We start from the raw sequence: 15548 nt of genomic DNA on the forward strand, positions 1-15548 counted from the left end.
AGAAGGCATGTCTGGAGCCCAGATTATGTAGATTCTCAGAGAAGACAAATTCAAATTATAACACTGGAAAATAGCATGGCACTCAACAAAAGCATCATCATCATCACAGTTTGAATTCCACCACTTATTATGTAAAACATATAAATTCACTTAAGTATATTCCACCCTTTTATATAATAGTAAACATCTTTTTGCAATAGTGTAGCTATGAAATAGAGTAGAATAATTGAAACAAATATCCTAGATTATTCAATCATTAGTAAGCAAGGCAGCAGTCAAATACTTCCAACGGCATCATTCATGCTAAACATGAGAAATTCAAGCAAAGCATTACAAACTACACTGCTAAGTTAGACATGAGTTTTTGCTTTTACCAAACATCAATATCCTGATTTACGTGAGTTTCTTACTGATGGAGTTGGGTGCCTATTCATGATAAGCATAGACCAATCATACAGCATACCACTTTATAAATGACTACAACAAAGAAAGCATGTAGAGAACCTGTTGCCTCACAACTGCTTTTGCAAGCACTGGAAGTTCGCGAAATTTGCATGCTGAATACATGCCACTGCTGCAAAACCTGTTGTAGGCCGAAACATTGCAATCAGGGTGTTATTTATCAGAATCCGACACGGTTATAAATCCAGGCTTTAAAACACTGGAATATCATAGAACTATTGCTAGTATATGATAATATCTGATAATCTGGTAAAAAGAAGTTGAGTAAGTTGAGGCGAACAAAAGTTCTTCACCTTGGCCTATATTATTCCAGACATGCCAATGATATTCGATGATTTTGCAGCAGTAATATATGGGGAGGACATTCTAAGGTATTTAAGATCTCTACATGAATGTTGAAAAGATCTGAATCCTATAAGACAACTGTACATAATGAGAGTATAGTCTCATCTCCATGTCACTGATTTCTATTAACAATAAAACTGGCAACTGAAATGCCAAATTGCAACACATCAATAAACAAAACTTTGATAGAAAACAGAAAAGGAAATGTGCAGGTCTTTCTGAGAATAAGGCTGACCGAGAAAAACTCCATTTGTTTTCTTTCCTCCTTGTCCACACCTTCTGCCTTCTCCAGTTATCTATTATTTACACTGGGCAATATGTCAAGAATTGATGCTTTCTCCACATTTTTGTAGCAAACTACACGTCTATATGTGTCATTGTGGCCTAATCTCGCAGAATCCACAGAGCGTTTATCATTATTCGTCAAGATATTGGAGGACGTGACCAAAAGTTCGTATTACAGGGATTCATCAATCACTGAATTTTTTACTGATAGGCCATCAAGAATATCAGTTTCGGAATCCATTTGAAGTTCTTTAAACATAGCCATGACCTGAATCATAGTTGGCCTTCTGTAAGCTTTCTCATCTAGGCATTCAAATGCAATCTGCAGATAGTGGTATAGTTCAGCCTCACTAGATTGATGCAGCAGTAATTCAGAATCCAGAATCTCAAGATCTCTTTTCTCTTTATGCAACTGTTTTGCCCACCCAACAAGATTGTTGTCATCACCAAATTGAGCGGGGTCTATCGGCCTCTTACCTGATAAAAGCTCTAGTAATACAACTCCATAACTATACACATCCCCTTTTGCCGTGCACCTGAAACTCTGGTAATACTCTGGAGGGACATAACCTGGAGTCCCTGCAAGGGTACTCACACTGAGATGGGTATCAAAAGCATTTACCAGTCTTGCCATCCCAAAATCAGAAACCCGAGCTTCAAAGTTTTCATCCAGAAGTACATTACTAGACTTCATGTCCCTATGGATAATATGAGGTATGCAACTGTGGTGAAGAAATGCTAGTCCCCTTGCTGAGCCAATGGCAATCTTCTTTCTAGCAGGCCAGTCAATTCTTAAACCTCCTCCAACTTTAGGTCTGTCATGAATAAAAGACTCCAGACTTCCCCATTTCATGTACTCATACACTAGAAGCCTCTCCTCTCCAATCTTGCAGTAACCAAGCAAAGGAACCAAGTTCCGGTGTTTAATTTTCCCTATGGTTTCCATTTCAGCCATAAACTCTCTATCACCCTGGCCTGTCACATGAATGAGCTTCTTGATTGCAACGACACGACCGTCTCCCAGTTGGGCCTTGTAGACATCACCAAACCCTCCAGACCCAATTAAGCTATTTGCGCTGAAACCATTGGTAGCTTCAAGCAAGTGAGCAAACGTTAGTTTCTGGAGAGGTTTCTCAAATGTGGCAACATTTATGCTTAAAGGTTCAGGAACACTAGACAATTTCCAGCTACTACTGCCAGATGTTGGAAGGCTCTCAATGTATTTGTCTCTTAGCTCCTCCTTCTGCTGATACTTCCTTATCCTGTAGAGTGCGCATAAGAGAATGAAGATGCTGAAAAGAGACACCCCAATACCAATCATCACCCCTGTAGTAACTGATGTTTTCTTTCCTTGACTGTTAGATCTTAGTGGATGTCGTCCACTTTCTGAACCACAAGGCGGCAGCGGGACTCCACATAGGCCTGCATTATTCTCATATCTCGAGGATGGAAAAGTAGTTAGCTGACCACCTGAAGGGACAGAGCCGGAGAGATTATTGTTCGACACATCAAGATCACTAAGGAATGACAGTCCTCCTAATGACCCTGGGATAGCTCCTTGAAGATTATTATAAGACAAGTCGAGAACTCCGATATATTTTAATCCACCAAAGCTGGAAGGAATACTTCCAGTAAGATTGTTGTGTCCCAAGTTCATCACTTGCACAGAGTTCAATGAACCAAAGCTTTCAGGTATAGTTCCTGACAAGGCATTGTAAGAAAGATCGAAGTAGATAATGCTGCCATTGCTTGCAAATGTATAAACTGTCCTGCCAGAGTAAATTCTCGTTGATGGACAGGCGAGAACCATAGGAAATTTTTCTAGCCTTTCAGCCCGAATACCTTCATATTCCAACAATCCTCCAGCACCTCTGCATGCAGTCCCTCCCTCGTTTCTCACAAATGCAAATTGCTTTCCAGAAACAGGTCCAGGTGAAACAAGGCCTGATTGAGAGGAAAGCTCTGGAGGAATAGAACCTGTTAGAGCATTACTATTTAGGTCGAGCCAAATGAGGCTCTTGCATTTACCTAGCCCTGGTGGAATTTCTCCGGTCAAAGAATTGTTTCCCAGTTGAAGGATAGCAAGGTTGAGAAGATTGCCTATACCAGCAGGGATAGTTCCTCTAAGCTGATTGCTGGAGAGAGAAACCCAAATCAAATTGGTACATTTCACAAAGGACTGTGGAATGGAGCCACTGATAAAATTATTATTGAGAATGAGGGTTTGGAGATTCCCTCCATCGATGCATATTCCTTCCGGAATTTCGCCTGTGAGACCATTACCCCACATTACTATGTCTGCTATATACGGTAAAGTCCATATTTCTGAAGGAACTGAACCAATAAGGCTGTTGAAGCTAAGGTCAATAGTCTTCAAATTCTTGCAGTTTCCAATCTCAGAAGGTATTCTTCCTTTGAGATAATTATTTGCAAGCAGCAATTTTTCCAGTGAAAAGGAAGAGGATTTTGAGCAAAAACCAGTAGGTATAGTCCCAGTAAAAGCATTAGAGCTAAGGTCTAGCACTTGAAGTTGAGTAGCATTGGTCAGGGATGGGGGCACAGAACCAGTAATGTTGTTGAATGACAGATACAGATATTTCAAACTTGGAAGAGAACTTAAAACTGAGGTTAAGAAATCTCCAGAAAGCTGATTCTTACTAACATTGAGGGTCACAAGTGAACTGCACAGTGAAAATTCAGTTGGAAACTGCTCAATCAACTGATTCCCGGATAAATCAAGTACCTCAAGTGTTCTGCAAGCATTTCCCAGCTCTGGTGGAATCTCCCCAAAAAAGCTATTCTGAGCTAAAGAAAGGTGCCTCAGCTTCTTGAGGTTCCCTAACAGCACCCCTGGAATTTTCAAGTGGAAATCATTGTGTCCCATGTCCAAAGTCTCTAGAAACTGGCAATTTGCCAAGCTAGCTGGAAATCCGGTTCCTGATAGGCTATTATGGGAGAGATTGAGAACAGTAAGGTTGTGACAAGTTCCAAGTTCAAGATTTACAAGGTTTCCAGTGAAGTTATTGTGTGACAGATCAAGAAATTTAAGGCTAGCAGGCGAATTCGCCACAAAATTGGGATGTATCTGAGAGAAGAAGTTGTAGGAGAGATCAACAGTCGAAAGATTCTTGCAAGAAGAGAGGAAGCTAGTTAATTTTCCGGTCAATTTGTTGTCCGAAAAATTAAGCAGATTCAAGTTCTGGCAGTTGGATAAAGAATCAGTCAAGAGGCCTAGATCGGAAATCCGGTTTCTAGACAAATCAAGCTGTAATAAGGATGGACCAAATTTAAGACTACCAGCTGATATAAAATTTCGAGAGAGATTAAGAATCATAAGATGGTCACAAGTGAGTAACAATGATTGTGCATCAAGTGGTTCAGAGAAGTTATTGGCAGACAAATCAAGAACCTCAAAGCTACATGATGAAGTAGTAGAGGAAAGGTTACCAGTAAATGAATTCCCACTCAAATAAAGCTGAGACAAACTCGGCAAATTATCCATGAGCTCTGAAAGCTGAAGATGGCCTATAAGGCCTGCTCCGGTTAGGTTCAGAACTGTGACTGCGCCTTCTAATGAACACCCAATGCCTTTCCATGAACAAGGGCTTGAAGATGCTGAAGAATCCCAGGTCTTCAAAAACCCATTTGGATCAGCATCAACTGAGAACTTCTTGAAATTAGCCAACCCTTCAACTTCATTCCCCTGATCTTTCACCTGGCTTGATAGCTTTCTTGACTCAGAAAAATTACAAAACAGCAGAATGAGAAGGAACAAAAGGCTCATGGAATCCATTCTTCTTTGTGTATGCATCTTGAATTCTTGACACTTAATATCTTTTCCAGAAGCTAATAAAAGAAACTACATTTGCAAGCAGCCTTGCTTGCTTATTAAATTCTGGACTCTGCACCTTTCTTGATAAGGAAGCTTGGGCAATAACCTGAAATTCTGTCTCAAATCCAGTCAACAAAACAAGATAAATAAAGGGTCTTACAAAAATCCATCAGATTGACCAACCCACATCACCAACTGACAAAAGCCTTCAAAAAACTATAAAATTTAAACAGACTGTAAAAAAACCTTATAAAATCAAGAAAGAACACTGTAATATATGCAAGCATATATATGAAAAAAGAGTGAGTACCTAGGTGCAGGTGATTTTGTAGAAATAGCTAGCAACAGAAGTACGGATGAGGCCTTTAAGATGAAAAGATGAATAGTCTGTTTGAAAGAAGCAGCAGACACAAAACGGGTACCCAACCACCTGATAAAATTTGTAGCAGTACTATAGAGCTTGTTATTGCTTAGATTGAGTACTATGTTCAGACTTGTCGGCTGTCACAAGAAATGGATGATTGTGAATTTTCTTCACTTTTCATTTAATGCAAAATATAGCTTGGATACGCACACACATCTAGAAACAGAATCACCAGTTAAGCCTGTCTTTGTTGTTGTTCTTGCAAAACATGCACACCTCAACTTGCTGTAATATCCCAGGTTTGAATTTTAAGATATAAAAAAAAGGGTAATGAAAAAATATGGTCCTAGCTAAAGTGGCTGAGAGATATGCAGAAGAGAGGTAGCAGAAGAAGACGTTGAGGAGAAAAAGAATACTTCTTGTAGTATATAATACACAAAAAGAAATTTATACTTATATAAAAATATTTATTAAAAAAAGAAAGAAAAAAGCAGGGGGGGTAAAAAGCTGGGCTAGTGTTTGAGGAGGGAGGTGAGAAAGGTAAAGGAGTGCGTGTTACAAATTTGGCTTTAGTGAAGAAAAGAGAGGTCGCCCACCAATGTGTAGTTGTATGTGTTTTCTTCTATCTTTGGGTAGAGGGTCCAGTCAAACTTATTGTTACTGCTTTTGCTGATTTATTTATTCCTCTTTTTTGTGTCTATGTTTGTATAATTGTATCTATTTCTCTAGATGCCTACTGCTTTCCGTGATAATATTTATTTCGGACTCACTCTGCAGTGAGCAGCACCAGTGTTTTCACACACTACCACCATGTAGTGTTAATACTCTGTTCAATTTCTTCAATGCTCTTATTCTCTATCTACAGTTTAAATTCGAGAATTTCTTATCACCGTTGTCTGATATGTATTGTCCGACTATAATCAGGATCACCGAAGAAGTGATCAGTATTAGCAAGAAATAAAGGAGGGGAATTAGCAATATCCACCGCCTAAATAGTTCAAAATCTTTAGATGATGATGGTGTCTTAACACTGACAGTCAACGGAATGAAGGAGCGTGTGTCTTACTTCACACAATCTCTTACCATAAAGGTGGTTAAAGTTAGGCCTCTACAACAACTCTGCATACTAAATCCAAACTCTATCCTCAATTCCTCATCTAATCAATTTTAAATACCTGTTTATTATTCTTAATACGATTATAAAAATGAAGCTGGGATAAGAAAATAAGCAGGTTAAATATCTACTCTAAGCATGCACTTAAATTCTGACTTACGGAGAGAGTACACGTAATCTGAAAGTAGAATACATAGACATACATGAGTTGTAGTGGACGGGAGGGACAAATTTATGAAATACTGTAAAAGAAGGAAATAATAATGGTAAGTGGGTGGCCATTATATTATTTAATCAACATAGGTATCGTTTTAATATGGTTACTCGCCTAGTGGTTAGGGTGCGGGGCGCGATACTTTGGACTCCATTACCATTCTTTTTCTTGTTTCGAATTTCAACTCCTCCACCAAATTTTAACTTTCATGAATTTATACATTTTTTAATATGTATTTGTCTGTTGATGTTGTTTGAGGTGTTTTTGCGAATGGTTCCACGAATTATGAATTTCCTTGGTAAGTGAATTATGAAATTTTTGCTGACAAATAAAATAATTTTTTTAGATCATCATATTTAAATTGATTAGTTAAATATTACTCCCTTCGATCCCATAGTTTCTTTATCTTGGAGAACGGGACTTACATGTATCTTAATACTCTTATAAAATGTAGTTTCAAATATTATTTTTTAAAAAAATTCTTCTGAATATTAATATTTAAATATTTAGACAAAAATGAAAAATTCTAAAAATACCTTATAAAATTTTATTTTATATGCAGCTTACTATGTGTGCCAGACAATACAAAAAACTGTGGAAAAAAAGGGAGAAGGACGGCGGATTAGATTTTAGTAGATTTTTAATTTCAGAGATTGTTTGCTTAGGATCTAATTTTTGAATTACTAGTTATCATTAGGTAAATTGAACCACTGGCATGTTAAATTATTTATATCAATAATCTTAAATTAATAATTTCTCATGAAGAATTTAATAAATTGTCTTAAGTAAAAATTAAAATTACATATAAATAACTTTAACATAAGAAGTTCAGTCATTAAAATGTCTTGTTAATTTTTTGCTAAAAAAAAAAGTGTCTTGTTAATTTAGTCACGCATACGCCAAAACTCAGGCCTTCACGAGAACATACACTTGCTGCTCTGAAGAAATAAAAAACTAAATACACACACGAGTGCATAAAATAAGTTATTCTCCAATATCAAAAATCCTTGGCAAGATTCGCAAAAAACGCAACAAACTCACTCTCAAAACAGTCCCCACAACACACGCATGCAAGGCATTTTCCATAATAAAGTTCCATTACGAGTACAATACATCCAGATGCTGCTGATGACAAGTCATTTTCTGTGCTCTTGATTTCTTCCATCTCCTCTTGGAGGTAGTTGTTTCTCATTAATCTCACAGGTTTGACCCGGGTTCAGGGCTTACTTATAATTAAATATACGCAGAATTTCCTTAAAAGAAAAATATACGCAGAATTTAAATACGAGTTCCCTATAAAAAATTTGAAAATTTTAAACTATGAAAATTCGCTCTAAAGTAAGGATATTTATATTTCAGTGTGAATAATCTCCTCTCTTATATGATTTGCTAGACCTGTCCTAAAATATTAAACCACCCTGTGAAAATAAATAAATTATGTTTAACAATAATCATAAAAATATAATAAATAATGTTGATAATATTTTTATCAAACCAACGAGTATATAAATATTTTATCGAAATAGTTAACAGTAGGTTTGGTAAAATAAAAATTACAAATATATGTTCCTTAGATACTTTTGGTGCTTATCTATATTTTAAAAATTTATTTGCTCCTTTTTTATATATAAAGGAAAATATTCGTCACAAATTTTATTTTTTTAAATGACCTTGCACATAAGTGGAATCAGATTCTATCAATTACAAGTATAAACCCAATTTCCTCCTAATAAATATGCTTAGAGCAAGATTAATTTTAATGTAACTGTAATAGTGGAATAACATCAATATTTCATATATCATTTGAAGAGTGGATAAGTCTGTAATTTGTCAGCTTCAATCTAATACAATAATAGTATACCATAGTATACAACTTATACAAGTGATGATAATTGTACATGTAATTTACATCAGACCGGAATTCACGCAAAGAAACCAGGCCTACAATCTGGACCATCCTTTTAATCTGCTTTGCCGATTCACGTTATAGTTGATAGTGTTACCAAAGTCCCGTAGACCAGTACATCATTCCATTATTTTATTGACAAATCAAACGAAAATTTTGGCTTTTACTATAGACCAGACACGCTATCCTTCTCAACGCCTCTTCCGCGCTAGCTATCCATCATTTTCAACCAGCAGTATCCCTACATTACGCATGTCTGTTTTGTTGTAATTGAATTCAATAACCGTAACGTTTCTTATCTAGCCTGGGCTTGCACAAAATGTGTGACCGGTGAAGCTCAGCTTAGAGATATTGTGTGACTCGTGACCCATATGAAGCTTTGGTCATGAATCCGCCTAATTTTGATAAATTGTATTATAAGATTATCAAATATACTTAAAAAAGTTAACACCCAAATCTATTGTTAGTCAAATTTTGGTTTTGGATCTCCCCTCATTTCATTTTAGAAAGAAGTCATGATGAAGAAAAAACAATGTCTTTAGGTGTTCAAGTAACAATAACAAAATATATTGGAGTCATGTTTTAGTTTATCTTTAATTAGTCTCCTCTTATCTACAAATGTTTATACATTATTTGCAAGTGACCTGAGATAAATATGTATCATATTTACAATGTATATGTCTAGTATGACCTTTAAATTGTTGTTTATTGAGTAAAAATATTGTATATACTAATCATAGGAGTAATTACATTTGAATTGACTATATAAATACAAAATATAATTTTAACTTCAATTCTCAAGTTTACCTTTATATTTAAAATATCCCGACTAGCCAAATCTAGAATCTAAATTGAATTCCAGACTAGCCAAACCTGCAAAATAATTAAACCAGTGTATACATTATGCCACACGGTTCGATCCATCACTTCAGATACTTAACATATACTATGATATATATAATGTTAAAAACTGAATTAATCATTTATTTATTCAAAAAAAAACTGAATTAATCATTATTATTGACTTTAGCCAGATTTGCCTTAATTTGCTTTTGACATTCTTAACTAACTACATCATCATCATATATCCAAACAAAACTAAATCATCACGATTGTCCTGCAAAACCCGAGTTGGCACTATACATGATTACACAGTGGTAATTTGACATGTTAACCTCTTAAGAAAGTTATTCATCTAATATTCCTCCCTCCACTGCCTTTTGTGATTACAACGTCCATTTTCATGAACTTTATAAATAGCTATTATTCACGGTCACAGGTCACAGCTCACAGCCCTAGTGCACACATACAACACAAGTTACAGTGTTAAGGAGAAAAATGAAAAGAATAGCTTAATTTATCATTAATCTTGGACGAATCATAAACTTTCCATATTTAAATGGCTCATTTGCTTAAACAGAAACGAGCTGGGTGAACTAAACCCAAGAAATCTGTTTTTTGACTTGGCCATATTTTTCAAATTAGATGGAGAAGTGGTAATCGCTTCCAAACATGCAGGAAGGCAAAGAAAGATATAACCATTTGCACTTCTGCATTGTCAAGACTCGGCCGCATGGCCACAAAAGCCTACTTAAATATGTGCTGTATTACGAGAACTGGATCAAAAAGAGCAGGCAGCAGATTCTAAATGAATGCAGTTCTTCCACCCCTTCGACTGTTTCGGTCATAGGCAGTGTTAAATTTGTCGACCAAATCATTCATAGTACTGCAAAAGAACATTAGTTAAAATATTAAAAAAAATGGCTGGCGCAATTTAGAAGCAATGAATTTGCAACCAGATCTCTTTTTCTATACTAAACTGTTTACTTAAGTAAGTTTTCTAGTAACCCCTGAAAGCATATATGGATGTGCTATTTCAAATCTAAATCCCTTTTATAGAGAATGGATCATGGATAATACCCATTTTCAGTAAAATGACTAGCAAAAAAGTATGGATGTAATTCAAGGAGATTGTTCTCTTATTGACATTACTGGGGTAAACCAATGAAGAAAACGTGAACATTTTGCATATCATACCTTGAGCAGTTGGTGAGCATGGCCAAATAACTCACAAACAGTGTATCATTGTAATCCTACAAAAATGAACTTAAAGTAAGATAAAGCACAGAGAATAATAATAATTGTATGTGGTTTTCTCCGGTTATTTGGAGAACCTAATATAGCATCATATGCTGCCACAACAACAAAATCAACAATCAATTCTTTTTATTTTTAATATAATTGTGGTTGCTATTGATCCCAACTTGTGCAAAGATGTCAAATTAGACCAACAAGTACTTAATCAAATTCAACACGAAATTAGGTACTAATCACTCACCATCAAGAAATCATCTTGAAATTTCGCGGACTCAACTGTTGGCAATCTCCTCAGGAGACTAGATACCTGTCTTAACAACGAATTCTCACAAGGCATATCACCTGCAATTGAAGCAGGTAATATTTTATTACTCTTCGTAGTTTCAGTTACAATTTGCATACCAATTTCCTTGACAGTAGCAGAATCAGCAGAACCATAAATTAGCAGTGATTGAGAGATTATTGTTAACTTTTATACACTTGTATACAATTCCAGTACAATTATTTTATATCTTGTAGAAGCAACTAAACTGGTTTAATTAGCAATTTTAGACTAACATGTTAGGAACCAGCTTAGTAGCAGTCTATAATGGTATTGGGTAATAGTAATTCTAAGCAGGGACAGGCGGACCCAGGGTGTAGACCTTCCAATTTCATGACTTCCACCCTTGCCTCTTCTAATTTATCTTATTATTATGACATTAAAAATTTTGATTTTAATATGTGTGTGTGTGTGTGTTAATACATAAATTAAGTTTATTTCAATTTTTTTTTTTATTTGAAAATTTTCACCATCTTTTTCCATAAAATTATAAAACTTGTCAAGTTATATAACATTTCATATACGGTGAACTAAATATCACCGAATGATGGGCATTAGGAACATGCCATGTCTATTGTAAAAAATCAAGGTATAAATTAGACTTCTGTAAAATTGCAAAAGAAACTTTCATAGTTCCATAAAGGTTAAAAATCTTCTTCCTTTCTTATGATATTTCCAAGAGACGTGGAAAAAAGCGACACTTCGATTCTAACATGCATAATTTGAAAACAAAGTATACAATGATGACATTGTAGATATTAATAATAAGTAGTAATTATCTGAGTTTGAACAATACTTTAACAGAGTAGCATATAATATGATTGTTATAGATGATTTACAAATAGCAAGCAAGTCGTCGAGTGGAACAAAGTAAAAGGCATTTCCCAAGAGGTTTCAAGTCATTCATTGGTGTACAAAATAAACTGTATCAGGCATTGTCAGAGCATAATAGAGATACCTCGCATAATTCCACGTATAATTCAATGGCAAAAAGAACCCAAAACTGAAAAATCAATAAAGACATACCTTCATCTTGAAAAATCGCAACGCATATAGTCTAGAATTTTAGATATTAAATTTTATTAGATGTGGTATCTCATTTCTGGTTATTTCGTCATCAAGCAATCTAACAAATCTAACCTCAGAATTTTCAGTAACAACTTGTTTCACTGTTAACATAGGCATACCTTTCTCCATTGCCAGAAGATAGTGGTGCAGAACTCTGATTCGGCTATTCAGCATCTTGATTGCACTATGTGTGCCGGTAAGATGGGCAGCCACTACACAATACAGACACTAGTTTACCTTCCTTTGCTTAATAGATAAGAAGATGCTGAGAAAAACTAACCTATACATGGGAGTCTTATCACGAACAAAAGAAGCAGCTATTAGACATTCTACAATAATAAGTAGGGGAGGATTACACTGAGTAGCTGCTGAACCACCATCTGATGGTTTAAGATGTGCAACATGGTCGACTGAAATACGTTCTGCTTCTACTGTCTAGAAAATGAGAGATGAAAGAAATTCAGCCTCCTTGTATAGAAACTTATTTGAAACATGACGTAAAACAAAACCAACTCAAACCTCTATACTATAGCTTGAACGAACAAATATAAGCTGTGGGACTGCGTCGATGATATGCAACTCTGCATTATTGTAGGAAATTAATTGAACAAAGACATTTACATTAGTATAAGGAGATAAAGAGACAGAAGGATATTATCTCAACAAATAAAATAAAGGAAACAGAAAAGGACAAGTAACCGGAAAAAGTTATTTACAGCCCATAATCATCACTCAACCTATGTTACCCGGACTCTTTATTTTGTGTCGAGTACCCGAGTCGGACACTCGACACCCGGACATGGGTATGAACACTCAGACACTTATTTTAAGCCAAAAACATGTAACATTTTCAAATTATTGCCGAGTCCGACACTCGGACACGTATCCATGTTGGACACTTTTAGCCGAGTCCGGGTAACATAACACTCGACAGGTTCTATGTGTCCTAAATATTACATATTCAGCAACAAACTGATGCTGGAATACATAGAAAATTTAATCGGAAATTGCTTTAGCAATGTATATATAACAGTTGAAGACTCGAAGGTTTATAAATTTTCTAAAGCTACACTATAAGAAAAGCTTAGAACGCATGTATTACTTAGACTTTTATGAGCTATACCCTACTAAGAGGGAAACCAAAGTAACAAAATTGAACACAAAATAACAAAAAGTCTTTGCCGTATGTGGGCTTTTCAAAGTGTTTTTTTGTTAAGTATAGTCATGCTTTTTTCGATCTCTGTCTATTCAGCAAATAATGGAAGTTCTATCTATCAAATATGTATGGTCTTGGATCATAAATAATGATTTTTCTTTAGAATTCGTTTACTTGATCGACCCGCTTACTTCTATTATGTCAATATTGATTACTACTATTGGAATTATGGTTCTTAATTATAGTGTGTTCTACTAACTGATATGTTTCCACAAATAATTGAAATTCAATTTCTTGATCAATATCTTCAATTTTTGGAAACTTATAAAGTTCTTCTGTCAAGCCCTGATCTATGAACCTACGAATCCTTTAAATTGTATCTGATTAAAGCCAGGTATTGCAGACATGCTTTCTCAATTCACAATCCGACTTCACTATGAAAATAGAGGCGTAGGCACAACCCTATTCTATTAGTAGCCTTAAATGGGGCGGGGCATGAAGCTACAGGTTCTATTTGCGGTTGTGAGACAGAGGTCGGAGGCAACATGTTATATAGGCAGCCATGCATATTAATAGATCATCTTCTTTCTTCTTCTTTTCGTTCTTCCGCCTTGACGGGGCGGTGATTGAACTACAATCCCATGTGTAAAGCCTAAAAATTCTTTTTATTGACCTTTTTTTATTAACTAGACTGACATAGTAAAATTTGCTATTTCTCATACTTAGCTATATTCACTTAATCCTTGCCGCGCAACTCAAGATTAGACCACAAAAATATTCACATGAGCCACAGGGATACATTGGGCTTCTAGGATGAGATCCCAATGAGTGAATGACACAAAGTATTACCCAAGGATTACATACCACTTTCAAAGATAGTTATCGGGAGATCCTTCTGTGCATGGTTGACTGAAGGATTCAACAGCACAAATACTGGACTCTCGTTGATATCCATCAACTGTAGAATATAGACAATGATCAATCATCATGCGAATACTATAGATATAATACAAAGTTCAATTTCCAGCAGCCCTAATGATCCACAATGCACATCATCAGGATGTTATATATTTTAAATTTACCTCCATTTACAAAAAAAAAAAATTAAAAATACATCTTACTAAAATTTGGGCAAGACAATGTACTAGTAGTACACAAACTAGCCAATAAAATTAGAGCAAGAGAACGTATTAGTAGTACACAAACTAGCTGATACACAATATCGGAAATAGTTTCATAAATGTACACAATCCATTTAGTATTGTATGCAATTCGTGCAACAACTACTATCTAATTAACTTACAGATTTATGAATAATCATATCCGATTCCTCCGCATCGCTCCCAGTAGAATACCATCCAAGTACATAAAAATTAGGAAACACCTTCTTATCTGATCCACAGGTAACAAAACACATTAAAACCAAAACTCAACACTATCCACACACACACACAAAACGACTAAAAAACACATATATACAATCGATAAGTGCGAAAGAGATAGAGAGACTAACAAAGCTCTTGTTTCTTAATCAGGAAGGCGCGATCGAGAGAATGAGTAGAATCATCAAACAAAAGCTCGAAGCTGTTAAAGATTTCGACGGTGCGGCCTCTCTGGACGCCGATGACGCAACCGAAAACCCTGAGCGGCGGCGGCGCGGAGGCGAGGGCGGCGGAGTGAGGAGGGCCGGCGGATTGAGATTTGACACGAGTGTAGTGATCGGATATGTTGAGCATAACTAGCGGGTGGAGTTTGAATGTGAGATTGCTGCTTGATGATGACGCCATTGTTCAAGATGCTTGCTTTCTAGGGTTTGTTTCTCCGGTCGAGGGGTTTTACTGTTACTATTGCTCCTTGTTTCTCATCTCGTTTTGCTTTGCGTGAGATTTAAATACTTTGCCCCTCCCCGATCTGGCTTTATTAATTTCAGTTTTTGTTTGTATTTCTTTTATTATAAAAAAAATATTTAATATGCACATGAATTAAAAACAATTATATTGATTTATATCACATTATTCAGAAAACAATTTGAAACCCAATTAAAAATCTCTAGTACTACTCATTTTTTAATCCAGAATTATTTAATCATTGTATTCTTTTAGATAAACCTAAGCATCGATTATTGTCATATTGAAATTGTTTTTTAATTTTAGCACTAAATCATCTTCATACTGAAATTTTAAGCAAGATTGTTTTCCTCTATATTTTCACCACATTTGGATACAAGAACTAATTTTAAACCAGGCATGAGACCGTACTAAATTCGGGATTTCTCCGATAATATTTCACTGATTATTACCCGCTATTTCATACTACCAAATACCAGATGATATTTATATTTCTGAATTCAACTTATAATGTATCTATTTAAGTCATCTTTAAT

General features: G+C 35.5%; 2 protein-coding genes across 3 annotated transcripts; both read right to left on the bottom strand.

The window, feature by feature from the left end:
- Window positions 1-851: 851 nt before the first annotated feature.
- Window positions 852-5742, bottom strand: LOC108218811 (receptor-like protein kinase BRI1-like 3). Of its 2 annotated transcripts, XM_017391929.2 has the most exons (2): window positions 5235-5742; window positions 852-5038 (listed from the first exon to the last, which is right to left on the bottom strand). In XM_017391929.2, the coding sequence occupies exon 2, from the start codon at window positions 4901-4903 to the stop codon at window positions 1265-1267; it is 3639 nt and encodes a 1212-aa protein (XP_017247418.1). In that variant the 5' UTR covers window positions 4904-5038; window positions 5235-5742; the 3' UTR covers window positions 852-1264. The 2 variants fall into 2 exon arrangements, with proteins under 2 accessions (XP_017247418.1, XP_017247419.1); XM_017391930.2 differs by lacking the exon at window positions 5235-5742 and having other exon boundaries at window positions 852-5140.
- A 4119-nt stretch (window positions 5743-9861) lies between these two features.
- LOC108216139 (COP9 signalosome complex subunit 6a) lies at window positions 9862-15073 on the bottom strand. Its single transcript, XM_017388821.2, has 9 exons — window positions 14679-15073; window positions 14469-14557; window positions 14030-14123; window positions 12529-12590; window positions 12366-12444; window positions 12129-12221; window positions 10861-10961; window positions 10560-10615; window positions 9862-10248 (listed from the first exon to the last, which is right to left on the bottom strand). Exons 1-9 carry the CDS (start codon window positions 14950-14952, stop codon window positions 10167-10169), a joined length of 930 nt encoding a protein of 309 aa, XP_017244310.1. The 5' UTR covers window positions 14953-15073; the 3' UTR covers window positions 9862-10166.
- Between the last annotated feature and the right edge of the window lie 475 nt (window positions 15074-15548).

This window comes from Daucus carota, chromosome 4 (assembly GCF_001625215.2).
Source record: "Daucus carota subsp. sativus chromosome 4, DH1 v3.0, whole genome shotgun sequence".
In the NCBI taxonomy this organism is placed as follows: domain Eukaryota; kingdom Viridiplantae; phylum Streptophyta; class Magnoliopsida; order Apiales; family Apiaceae; genus Daucus; species Daucus carota.